This window comes from Excalfactoria chinensis, chromosome 8 (genome assembly GCF_039878825.1).
Source record: "Excalfactoria chinensis isolate bCotChi1 chromosome 8, bCotChi1.hap2, whole genome shotgun sequence".
In the NCBI taxonomy this organism is placed as follows: Eukaryota; Metazoa; Chordata; class Aves; order Galliformes; family Phasianidae; genus Excalfactoria; species Excalfactoria chinensis.
This window is the reverse complement of record NC_092832.1, coordinates 13,011,245-13,024,749: the sequence shown is the minus strand read 5'-3', so window position 1 is coordinate 13,024,749 and position 13,505 is coordinate 13,011,245. Positions and strand designations below refer to the sequence as shown.

The 13,505-nt window shown below is 38.2% G+C and overlaps 1 protein-coding gene across 9 annotated transcripts in view; it reads left to right on the top strand.

Annotated features, from left to right (window-relative positions):
• The window catches only part of RALGPS2 (Ral GEF with PH domain and SH3 binding motif 2), a 126,470-nt gene that overhangs the window by 57,736 nt on the left and 55,229 nt on the right, over nt 1–13,505 (top strand). For all 9 annotated transcript variants that reach the window (XM_072343896.1, XM_072343892.1, XM_072343895.1 and 6 more), the window contains exons 6-8: nt 2,495–2,578; nt 9,096–9,185; nt 12,159–12,251. In XM_072343896.1, coding sequence (XP_072199997.1) covers nt 2,495–2,578; nt 9,096–9,185; nt 12,159–12,251 — 267 coding nt within the window. The remainder of the gene's footprint in view (nt 1–2,494; nt 2,579–9,095; nt 9,186–12,158; nt 12,252–13,505) is intronic.

The window sequence follows — 13,505 nt, the reverse complement described above, 5'->3', positions numbered from 1 at the left end:
TCCTTTCTGATTGTAGCCTGTCTTGATTTGATGTTTTTGGATTTTTTGTGGCGACTATAATAAATTATAAATGTGTTCCTCCTTTTTTTGGTACAATTAGCATTTTCCTATGGGCACTGCTTCACACTTTCAAGCTGAATTTTTATTGATCATTTTATTATCCGCTTTGTCACTAGTGTGGAAGTCTCTTTCAGCTCATTGGTCACCTTTAGAGTCACAATCTGTTTTACTGGTAGCAAGCTTTTGTCATTTCACTCTGTATGGATCACTGAAGAATGTTTGGCTTCCACTAGATGTGTCAGCTGAAAATAGCTGTGGTTACTGATTTCGTTATTTATCTACTCAGATGTTTTCAAAGGCTCCTTTTTGATCTGTACTTGAGAATATTTTACTTATTTAGCTTTCATGATTTCAGCAAGCTGTTCCCCTCTTCTGTTTTACTTTTCTCCTAAATCCTTCAAAGAGCCTCCCATTTGATCTCTTTTTGGGACATCCTTAGTCTTTTGGATTGACAGGATGTGTTTACCCTGATCCTTCTAGTAGGATCTTTTTTTCTTTTTTAGCTCTTTTTGAAATCTTGAAGGTCTTTTGATCTGATTATTTGAAATACTTTCTGTATGCACGTACTTCTAAAGCTAAGCATTACTGTTATATAGGTCGTATTGTCATCCTGTCCCCTCCCCATCCTCCCACACATCACTGTTGCAGTTCTGTATGCTTTTACACAATGCTTTTTCTCTAGTCACTAAGCTCAAAAGGACTGGGTATTAAAAAATCAAACCACCAATGTAAATAGTTAGAACTTGTCTTAATGGTCTGCTAATTAATGTAGAAATTCCACTGCTTTAGCTTGATGGTAGTTTGCTCTTCTCAATCTGCTTGCAGCACTGCACAGAATGAGCAGTCAGCTGCATAATGAGTACAAGGAACCAAGTGATTTGGATATAGTGGCATCAAGCCAGTCCTCTAGACCTTGTAACTTTCTGCTCTTTTAACATTGCCTCTTTGGTATCACAGCTTATGTTGTATGAGCAAACCTACAGAAAATCGCTGGGAGATGAGAAGAAATGTGAAGAAAACACATTAAATTTTGTTGGCTGTTCGACCTCATTAGTGTACACCACAAAAGGGGGAGGCATAAGAAAATAAGAAACTGACTTCTTAAAAGAAAATGGTGTGAGAATCGATGAATATATCTAGAAATAGCATGCCAGACTTCAACGAGTGGAAGAACTGAAGTTCTCTCTTAACTGACATGAGACCCTTCAGTAGCTTTGGGATGCTGGTTGAAAAGACATTAAGAAGTGTTAATTAAAAACAAAATTCAGAACTCTGTGGGATAACATCCTGTTCTGAGGTTAGAGCTTAGAGCATTCAGATGCTAGATTATTTTAATACATGAATGCATTGAACAGCATAATTATTAATTTTATATTGTTTTTTAATCTTATGTGATAATTGACACGTATGGTGTAATACTGGTTTCACTAAGTTGTTATCAATACAATAATAAAACTGAGAGCACTTTGGAGTGAAAGATGTGGAGAGAAAGCATAAATAAATGAAAACTAAAGGCTGTGCTTTGCTATTATGCTCCTTTAATAATTCAGCTGTCTCTGTACTGGATAGTGTTCCTCATGGTTTCAATTGGCACTGCTGAGTAGGGTGTATGCTGAATGTATTTGGGTCTGTCCTGTGTGCTACTGTGCATGAATAGAAGAGCTCAGTAGTGAATTTAGATTTTTATGGCTCCTAGTTGAAAATGCTTTACTGAAATTAAGAGGTAGTGAATAAAAGTGAATATGGTGTTATTGCCCAACTGCTGTGTAAGCTGCACAGACAGGAAGCATTACAGTTCAAGTGCAGCAATGAAGTGGCTTTAATTTTTTTCTTTTTAAGCAGGCCCTCTTGCACTGTTTTATTCCACAAATCTGCTTTCTTAAATGCTGACTGTTGTTCAGCTTCACATAAAATTGGCTCGTTTGGAATGGAAAACTGGAAATAGTGCTTCTTTTATTGTTGCTGCAGCAGGTGACCGTTTGGGTACTTCTTTAATGCAGCATGCCAAGCTAAAGTTGCAGGACACATCTAGGTTGATGGAACAAGTTTTGTAATTGAAGATTAAATATCTTCAGAAAGCAGTTGGAGACAAGAGGTGTTCCTCTCCCTAGTACAGATTTATGTTTACAGCAGCATTTTTGTGTGCTGGCTAAATGGATCTTGAATTATTTCCCTGGCTTCTAATAATAGCTGAAAAAGAAGTCAAATTCAAGTCTAATTCAACAGAAGAAGAAATCGAAGAATTCGAAACAATTTGGAAACAATACTTACAGAATTTCAGTTTACAGAAGGAAATAAAGTTCCTGCTCTTGTATTTATTATGTCAATGTATTATTGCTCTGTTATTCTGAACCTTTTGCGTTGCATCTCTCTGTGGTTGTGGCTCTGAGCACTCACAAATGCAAGAAGTGAATTCTCATCTTTGTTCTCACAGGAGCTGGCAAGCTGTGGTTGGAATAAAAAAGAGAAATATAGTTCTGCTCCAAATGCGGTTGCTTTCACCAGAAGATTCAATCATGTGAGTTGCTGTTTTTTGTGGGGTTTTTTTTGTTTGTTTGTTCTTGGTTGTTTTTTTTTTGTTTTGTTTCTTTTTTTTTGTTTGTTTTTGTTTTTTAATTCAGTGTAATGATGTGTATATGTTTAAAACATCTGGTGAATTTACGTGCTGTGGCACGTCACTAATTGTTGATCATGGCTGGTTATTTGAAAATTGCAAATAATTGCTTAAAAGAGTTCATTATCTTCAGCTACTACAGAAAGACTGTGACTCAAGTGCTGAACTAATAGCTGTGTTGGGTGGTTTTGGTTTTTCTGAATAGCGGCTTCCAATGAATAAAATGAGGAAGATATTAAGCATTTTTCCCAGAAATACTGGTTGTCCTTTTCATAAAGATGGGAATCATCATTTCACATCAGGGGCTTACCATGTAGGATTTCTGGAGTAATAATTATGTATTTCCTTCTGTTACTTATATGACTTCTGCTTCATTACATGTTTGTCCCTAGAAATAAGAGCTTTTTGTTAGTATGGTTATCTTTTTAAGGTGATTCTGAGCAAACTTAGACACCAGACACTGATTGCCTGACACTTATTTTTTTAGTTCTCTGCTTTGCATGATTTTTCAGATATGCATTTGAGACTTGTTGCTTTCTTAACTATATCTTTGTATAAAATAAGATTGCAATTCTAGCTTTCTCCTCTGTTAAAGCTGCAGAACTACAACTATGTAGTTAGCCAGCCCCACCTTCAAACTGTAATGCCATTTTATGTAATGCCTTATTTTTGTCTTTTAGATGAAGTAATTCTCTTACCATCTTCTCTCCTCTTGTAAATGTTTAATAATGTCTCCAACATAAAAGCTCTTTTCCAGACCTATTTTCTGTGCCCAGAATCACATGGTGTGGACATCTTTGTTAATCATCCGTACTCAGACTGAGCCTCTGACTTTTTCTTTTTTCTTTTTTTTTTTTTTTTTGTTGTTGTTGTATGCTTTCACACTTTCCATTATTGCTCACATTCAAGATTTGACCAAGCTTTATCACGTATCTACACTTAGAATATTACTTAGCTGTCTAACAATCTGGGGGTGGGTTTGGACAAGTTGCCTGATTCACCTCTTGACTGAAGAGATTATGTTATGCCTCAAAATTCTTGTAACTGTGGCATCGTCTTCTGAAATCTGTTTCCTTCCCCACCCAGTGCTTGGCTGAAATTTTCCTGGTTTAAAAGTTGCTCTCTATCCAGCCTGTGACTAGTTCTACACCAATAAACCAGATTCCAACACTTTGCTCTCATTTATTCATATTAGTTGTCTGTACAGTCACATAAGTCAGATGTGAGACTCTGTCAGGTAAATATGTTTTCAAGTTAGAATTTCTTGAGAGCCTTCTTAGTGTTGGTAGGTTTTCTTTCCTGCGGTCTCTTTGCCTCCAGCAGAGTTTATCATCTGAAAGTATTTGTCCCTAACTTTCACTTCCCGTCTGGGTTTCAGCTGCATTGACTGCTTCTGAATGTTCTGTTAGTCAGGTGCCTGTTATTGGTGTTTTTAACACCCGAAAGAAAGAAATTGTCAGTAATCTGAAATTGTCTTTGGGGAGCCCCTAAAATAAGAGTACTGTTTATATCTACAGCGCTTTTGCCATGTCTTTGAGTTTCATGGATAATAATAGATTTGGGACAGGCCAGTGTGGGGTTCTGCTGCAGAGCTAGTTTTCCAGGGTCTCTCTTTTAACAGGTAGGTGGTAAGTACTTGGAGCCCTTGCAGTTCACTGCTAAATCAACTGGAACAAGGAAAGTAGCTTTTCTGTCTGTTTTTCACATTGTCAGCACTACTGTATTCAGTTGTTCCAGTTCTCAGTCTGTCTCTTCGACTATATTTCAAGTCAGGAGATTTGGAGACATTTCTAGGCCTTCTTTCTCATTTCTTTTTTTCTTGTTTGCTTCTCTTTAACATGCCATTTGAAAAATTATTGATAGGTGACTCTTATCAGCCTGTTGGAGAAGCTACTCTGAGGAGTCAGAGAGTTGATAATAGAAGAAACAAGTCCAAGTAGTTGGCGACTGCTCATGTGCTGGATTAGTTTGCCAATTTTGTGAGAAACTGCAGCATGCTGCTTTGGTGGCCAAGGGACATACCATGTGCAGGAACTTCGTCCAGGAAGTTTATATCAGTCTTTAGTCTGGCACCAGGGAAAAGTCATCAGTCTTACCTTCATGTGCTAGGACTGGAGAGGGAATCAAAAGGCAGTTAGTGTGTCAGTTGCAGATTGAAATTATTCATGTTTGTACCTCAGTGTTTGGCTTACTGAGACAGTTCTTGGGGTAACTTTTGATGTGGTGTGGGCCTGTGGTTCAGAACGTGTCATTGTAGAGGAGTCATTCATTCAAATAGTATTGTTTATATTTAGATTCTCCATCTTTTGGGGAGCAGTGAAAAGCCAACAGTTCAAATAGCGTAGGCAGTAGAAGCTGGAATAAGAAGATTAATCACGGAATAAGAACACTATGATTCTGTGACATAATGGAGCAAGTTTTTGTCTTGCCTGGTCTACCTTCTCTGTTCATGTTCAGCTGAAGGCAGCTCCTTTTGGACACCTGTCCTACTTCCCTGTAGGTACACATGTTTACAGCTAAAATGCATTCAGTAAAATTGTTGCCACTCTTGGTTTTATTGGCCACAAATCCATTTCATCAGATTTCTGTTCACCTTTAAATTTCACAGGGTTTAAATATGCATCGTGCATCTGCCTTTCCTTTTTCCCCCAAGCTGCCAAAAGAGAGCCTTGAACAGCTCTCACGTTGTAAGTAAAAAGAACATTAAATCAGTAACAGCTGCTTCACAGCAAATTGATCTGCTGATAGCATTTTGGAAACAGTAATGATTATGTGCAGTTGATTGCAGTCTATTGAGAATGAAGTAGTGTATTTCCAGCATTAGTTATGTGATAATTATATGTGGTGCCTGTAAAAACAGTTCAAGTTCAGGGAAGAGAAGTCAGTGAATCATTCCGTGCCAGGATTCTTGAAATGTATGTTGTGATGTAGTACTGCATCGATCTACGCATCTGCTATTAAGTTCCTTTAAAATAATAATAATACAGATTCTCTACATGATTTTATTTAAAGCTGTGATCCCTGCCTATTGGAGCTTTCTTTTTGAAAGTTGGTTCTATCAAAATACACAGCTTTTGTAATTGGTGAAAGTGTGTCAAAGTTGTCAAGTTTGCCTACTTACTGAACCTTTGTTCTCTGTCTTTTGGAAGTAGTTTATGTAAAAGGTAACTGTCACTTTCCTGATGATACGAATATCTGTATTAAAAACCATTTTCCTGGGGCTTTCATTTAAATGGGAGCAGACCTATGCTGCCACAGAGCTTAAACTATTACAGAAACTTGGTCTAGTGACCTGGTCTCATGGTTGGTGACCCTGAATGTAGCAGGGGTGTTGAAACGAGATGATCACTGTGGTCCTTTTCAACCCAGTCCATGCTATGATTTTGTGACTCGCCAATTGTGTATGTTTTACTAATGCTGTGACATACTGGTTTTTAAACCAAATACAGAAATTACAGAGCAGGGGGGAAATGTGTCTTGTGATGTAGTGCTGCTGAGTCCCAGTGACATGGTAGTGAAATTTTCTTAGTGCCATCAGAATCGAAAACAAACAAACATACATAGAGGAGAGGTTGGCATTCTTCCTTTGGAAACCGAGGTGGGTTGGTGAGCTTGGCTTAGGGAGATGGAGGTTCTTCCTCATCTGTAAAGGTACAAAGACCATACTCTATGTTCTGTTATGCGTTTTGTGTTTTCAGGTAGCATATCAAAACATTTTAAATGTTTGGAAGAATGATTCTGGAACTCTCTACTAAAGGGATTGTTTTCAATTTCTCTACTGATTAATAGAGAAAGCAAAAATAGTTTTGGAACCAGTGTCTATGAGCTTAAAAGAGCCAGTATAACTAGGCTGGTATTCCAGATCCCTAAAAAGCTTGAACTGTTGTGATTTGAGGAAAATGCAATCAGAAGTTGATTCTGCTTTTATAAGGTGGTGATAATAGGGAAGAATGGTAATACACAAATGTACGTAAGGGTTTAAATGCTGTCTCAAGCTGATATCAAAGAGATGGATACCCAAAGGCTGTGAGAAATCCAGCTGTTGAGTGGATGGGCAGCGTGGGGGAAATAAGATGTGAATACAGTGAGAGGACTTTACAACAAATAACCACAGTACTTATGGAACCGTCCATTGCTAATGTGAAGAAAGAATCTGAATAAAATACAAATGTGATTCTGGGTTGGTGATTGAAACAAAAGGTTTTGTTTAAATTATTTATTGTTCAATATTTGGAAAAACTATGTGGTGATTTATAAAGACACTATGGAACAGACCAAACAAAACCAATACCAGTACCAGTGAAAATGCATGAAGGAGGAGAGGAGGTGGCTGGAGTGGAAATGATCAAGAGTTTAGTTCTTCCTGCTGCTTACTCTTACTGAAGGCATTAGACAGCCTGAAACTGAGGAGGAGGTTTGGTGTTGGTTTTGTTTGCTTTCTTTGTAAGTTCTTGGAAGCATTGAGACCCCAGTCTGGCTGGGACTGGGACAGAAACCAGATTGCATTGAGTAAACAGGAGTACTTGTGTGGTACGGTGCCTGTGTCACTGTGAGACTGATGAACTTCCATAGATGTTTAGGCCAACGTGCCAAATGGTTTGTTTTTTCCATTCTTACGAACATACTGAAGCATTGTTCCATGCTTTGAGCAAGAGTTTCTCAATCTGGCTTACTGCAAGCGATCTCTTATTTCATCCAAATTCTGTTTATCTGACCAAAGGCTCATAAGGTAGGGTGCGTTGTCTCTATGGGATTCTTTGCGATGCAAAAACCAACGTTAAAACTTTAAATGTCTTTGTTCCTCGAAGGGAAAGCATCTCTGGAGAAACTTCTTGATCATTTAAGGGTATCATTTTTCTCAAGCTGTGTAGGTTTTAAATGTATTTGACAATACGTTGAAGTACTGTTGAATGCTTCAGTAAAACTTATGTGTTTTGTAGTAACGCTATTTGCACAGAACCGCTTTTTACTTTTATCAGGGTAACAGTCTCTTAGGAGACAATTTGTACTGTAGGTTTTTTTTAGTGCTGTTAATTTTGTTTTTTAAGGCAAAAAGAAAACTTGAGCTCTGTGACTTTTTCCTTTCCTGGCTGATGTGACTCTGGATAAACAGACCAAAGGAAAGCAATGATGGTGCTTGTAGGGTTTTAGATTTTTTTGGTAGTTGTGTTTTGCAGTTCCAGAGCTCATGTCAGGACATCTGAGTTCTCATCGGATCAGACAAATTTAACTGGAATTGAAGCTTTATTTTTTATTTTTTGTGCTATTATTTCTATTTTTCAGTGCTTTTATGTGTGAAGAATTGTCGTACTGTATGGAGTTAAACAGTATAAATAGGATTTTTATTGTTATTCTTTGAAATCTTGGCAGGAAGCTGCACGTGTATACAGTGTTAGTTTACAAGCAGTAGTCTAATATTAGTCTTAAAAATCAGCAGCATGACAGAGTGAGGGATCTTTACAAAGAGGCCATACATTTCTTCTGTACTTTTGTAAATAGCAGTTATGCTGCATCTTGCTAATTTGTAAGTTTTTTCCTAACCTATACTGAGTGCCTGAATAAAAGCTGCAGTGTTTACTACCATTTGCTAATCCTTTCCTACTGTTTTACCACATATCTGAAGAAATATTTTCTATCATTCCTCTTTGTGCTGAAGCATAAGAGGGTGGAGGCTGTGGGGAGAGAAGAAGTTGGAAATGTTATCAAAGCATTTTCAAAGTATAGCTTTTTATGAGGCATTCATATAATGAATAAAAGCAACAGGCATCCTTTATGCTGTACTGAATATGATAATTTTTAAGCCAGCACTATAAAACTTAACAAAGGAAACTAATAATATGCTTTGTATTTGCTGGGAATTGACTTAGCCATTATTAGAATACGGAGTGTTAGGAATTCTACACTCCAGGTTGCAGCATGGGATTCTTCCCCTGAGTTCCAGTGTCTGGGTGACTCCAGTCTGCAGGTGTTTCTTCAGTAGTGCTCAGAATTTGCCGTTGTCAGTGAACTATAAGAGATTTGTGAGTTGGGTGGTACAGCTTTGTAGTTGTGGAAAAGCAGAAACAGAGGTTATAATTGCCAAGGTCTGGAATGCACAGCTACCGGTTACAGTAAGTGAAGAGAACAGCAAGATAAATGTTCTTCACATTCAATACTACACATATACTGGATTTATTAATTTGATTTATGGCAGATGGGTATGGTGTGTGCAAATAAGCAGAATAACACAGCAATAGAATAAAATTCAAGCCTTTACATTGAAGTCTGTATTATATTGGTAGGCATTGAATCCTCTAAGTCTGTACATATGTTGTAGAAGGAACTTGAACCTTGTGAGACCTGTGATGTATTGCTAGTGAAGTGACAGAACTCAATATGTAATGTTGATGCTGTATTTCAAAAGGCCTATTTTCTTTTTCAGGTAAGCTTCTGGGTAGTCAGAGAGATTCTGCATGCACAGACCTTAAAAATAAGAGCTGAGGTTTTGAGCCACTATATTAAAACTGCAAAGGTAAGAAATTGAGGGGTGATGGTGGGGAATGTGGGATTCACCACAGCGAAGGATCTTGTAATTAAGTTGATCGGTTCAGAAATACACATAGGTAAATATTTATCTGCTACCCAGTTTAGCTGTGGTTTTATCTCCTGACATGATTAGATGTTTGGCTTGTGCATGTAACAAAGTTGTCAGAAATATGACAGACCAAAGTCCTGGAATAGAAACATTTGTTTGCCAAAAAAAAAAAAAAAAAAAAAAGAGGAAAAAAGCCTTCAATAAAGACTTAACTAAAGAAGCACAATGATAACTTATTTGAAATATTGTTAATTAGATAATTTACCAAATTTTTTCTAATGTTGAATAAACCCAAACACTGTGTAGAGATGGGAACTTTCCAGCAGTGAACATAGCGCAGTGAACATAGCACTTTGTCTTGGAGACAAAGTGTGGCCAGGCCTGTTGTTAGCCTCTGCTTTGGCCACAGCACACTGAATGTCTGATGGGATCTACGGACACTATGTTTGCAGAAATGCTGCTGTTTCTGAGACACAGTTCTGTGCTTGGATAACAGAAGTCAACTGAGTATCCCTTAGCTATGAGTTGTAAAATTACAATCTAAAAAAAAGGCAGAAAAATACAAGGGAGTGATTAATTTGCTTACTATTTTGTCCTGACTTTGCTTACATATGGCTTCTAACATAAAGTTGCTGCAATTATTGCCATTTTCTGTTGACACCAAGTTATTATCAAAGCAGCATGGTGCCAGAGGTCGCGTTAATTAACTTTTCAGATAAGCTATAAATCCACTAGGCTGAAGTTTTTGTGCTGACTACTGCCTGTCTGTTGTATAGCTAGCTGTCCTTTAATGGTATCTCATTCTATATACGTACAAACTAATTGGACTTAATAATTGCATTCCTCTGAAGTTCCCTGGCTCTCCTGATTGGTTATGACATCTGTTTCAATGCTGGCAGCAGCTAGAAGACTCTTGTTTCATTTTAATCAGAAATGCTGTTGTTCTGCATCCTCCCTCAGGACAGCAGATTAACTTATTTCGGAGCCATTGGGGAAAAAAAATGGGCAACTGCATGAGCGGTTGGACAAAGACAAGTAGTGCTATTTAGTAGGAGTTAGGACTGCAGTATACAGAGCCATCTGGTTTGGAGAAGAGCTTCAAAATCACTAAGTGCAACCATCTGCCTGACCTACCGAGTCCTGTTGCTAACCTGTGTCCTTTATTGTCACGTCCATGCATCTTTTGAATATCTGCTGGTATGGGGTAAATATTCTGCACTGGGCATCCTGTTCCAATTCTTGGCCACCCTCTCCTAATGTCCAGCTAAACCTCCCTGACACAGCATCAGGCCATTTCTTCATGTTCTATTGCTTGCCGCCCGAGGAAAGAGACCAGCACCTCTTTATTGCAGCCTCCTGTCAGGTAGCTGTAGAGAACTCTCCCCCCAGCCTCCTCTTTTCCAGACTAAGTAGCCCCAGTTTCCTGAGCTGCTCCTCCTGTGTCATCTCTTCCAGTCCCTTTGCCAGTCTTATTGGTCTTGTCTACACATGCTCAAGGAACTCAGGGGCCTAAATCCAAATGCAGTGTTTGAGGTACAGTCTCATCAAAACTTGAAATTTTGGTCCTACTGGACATGCTTCTCTTGATGCAAGCCAGGATGCTGTTGACCTGCTTGGCTTCCTGGGCACAGTTCTGGTTCACATTTATCTGGCATTTGACCAGCACTCCCAGGAATTTTCCTACCAGGAAACTTTACAGACATTCCTCTCCAAGCCTGTCAAGCCTGTACTACCATAAACTTAACTGAAACTGCTTGTCATGTCATTCCCTCATCCAGGTCACTGATAAACAAAATAAGGCCTCAGATGTGGGCCCTGGGGAACAGCATTGGTGACCAGCTGCTGTTGCTTCACCTCACACAACAAAATACTGATTGCCCTTTATACAAAATGCTGAAGAATCCATCGAAGAGTGGATTAGATGATTGGTTGTTTAGTAGGTGTAGAAAGACCTTACTAGAAAGTAGGCCTGCTAGAACCATGGAGTTCTGGGCACCCAAACTGGTACTTTGGGGACTTGATAATACATATTAAACGTGGGATTCCTGAGAAATGGCTATGAGGACTTGGTTCCTTGAAGCTGTCAGTTCTCTGGCCTAGTGCTAAGCAGAGAGAGAATTGTTTGCTGATTTCCAAAGCCACAAACTGGAAAACCATCCCCATAGGATCACTTTCAGCATCCCTAAAAAACACGGTCTCTCATACTCAGTGTCTGGTTAAGCCAATCTTTTCTAATTAAACCTCATCTCATGAGTGACCTCCCACTTAAATAAATAAATAAATAAGTTAAGCTGAGTTTGAAGGAGGAAAAAGTCTTAGTCCACCATGTTTATAAAGGTTGCTCATATTCTTGTATTATAAATTGGTTTTAGTTTTCATATTCCCCGAATTGCCTTTCAGTCAGCGAAGTACTCCAGGTATGTTTACCCTACTTGACTTCATCCTGTGTCCAATTCCTTAGGTGTTTTGCTGCAGTCTCAGTAGCTCCATAAATCTGTGGTGAAAAATGCACTTACAGTATTGAATGCTGCCATGATTACATCATTCACGTGGGCTATCCTTTTTGGCATCTTAAGTTTGAAAATTCTCCTGAATGCTATGAATAGGAATGTGTTGGGTTTGAATTTCTGGCATTTCTCATATATAATATACGTATTGGAACATATATTTTTGACAGGGCTATATCTGGACTGTGCAGCATCCAGTATCTTCTAATCCAAGACTGTACAGAAGCAGTACTGGAAAATTAGAAAGTGCTGTGAAAGTTATTTGAGTGGTCAGCAATTCACTATAATTAAATGTTCATTTTAGAACATGTGAAGTATCTTTGGTTTAGATTGCAGCTTATTCTGTATTAACTGTGGCCAGTAATTGGAATGTTGCTTGTATATTGTATATTTCTGTTCCCAGAAACTGTATGAGCTGAACAATCTGCACGCTCTTATGGCAGTTGTATCAGGCCTACAGAGTGCTCCTATCTTCAGACTGACTAAAACATGGGCGGTAAGTGAGCAGTGGGACGCTGGAGGGATTTTAATGCATTCCTAGAAAAACAGCATTCTCTAGTTTATTTTTAAGCTTGCATTAATTATTACAGATACTTCTTCTTGTACTACGTACGTAATGTTTCTACTGCATCTCAAGTCTATGGTTTCCTGTTGAATTTTTTTTTTTTCCATTCTGGCATAGAATTTCCCTTGAAAAATGGTTCCCTGCAGATTCTGCTAAATGCAGGGGCTTTTAATTTGGCCAGAATCTATTTTGTATTTAGTTGCTGGAAAATTAAGAATGCCAAAGTGGGTCATATTTTAATCATTTAGGGCTTTATACTGATGGTTTTTTTTTTTTTTTTTGCTATGGAGAACAGATGTCCAGAAATTCGTGATTAAGTTTCCATAAAAAGATCTGTAGTTTCTCTTACTGATAACTGAATCTAGCAATCTCCATCAAGTTTTTGGGATGGTTTCCATAGTTATTGCAGCTGCTCTAACTATTGTATTTCCTAGGTGGTCTTTTGTACAGTTATGTTAGAGGCATTCTTTAGAAAAGTTTGTTTTGACCTGTTTTCTGACTAGAGTTTGTTATTTTCATGTGGTTGCATCTCATCAGTAGGATGTGAGGAGCAGTTTTTGGTCATTGATACCTCTGGGTTGAGTAAACCTTGTCTGATCCGGCTATACATTGGGTAGTTACCCAGCTTTATGAATAGATGCATTTTCAAGTGTGTTGAAAGTGATCAGATGGCTGAACTCCTCTGCAGGGGGTCTGTAGAGACAGACCACTAAAACATAGAAACAACGCAAACTTTCTCTGCAGACATGCCTTGCATATCATGTATTACAAAATGTGTTTTTGTCATTCTGCTTCCTTCTCCACCCAAGGTAGGAAAATCTCAATGATAGTGTTGCTCAGCTGATGATTACAAAAATATTAATCTATAGCACTCCTGCTGAGATACTCATCTAGAATTCTATGCACATTTTGCAGATGCGCAGCTAAGTAAGATGTATTGCTTCAAATCTCTCCAAGAAAGCAGTAATGAAGTTAGCACTTCAGAATGTCCTTGAGGCTAACTTCTGTTTTTCTGGCTTTGTCATTGTGGGGCCTCAGCAGCTTTACTTAGCAGTGATGAGAAATGGGTTTGTGTGTATGACTCAAATTTAATATGTACTGTATCTGTATTAGTATAAATTTGTTGGCTGCTACCGTGATTAAACCATTTAGATTCCTGATTTCTTTCCTACTTAACCTTTTACA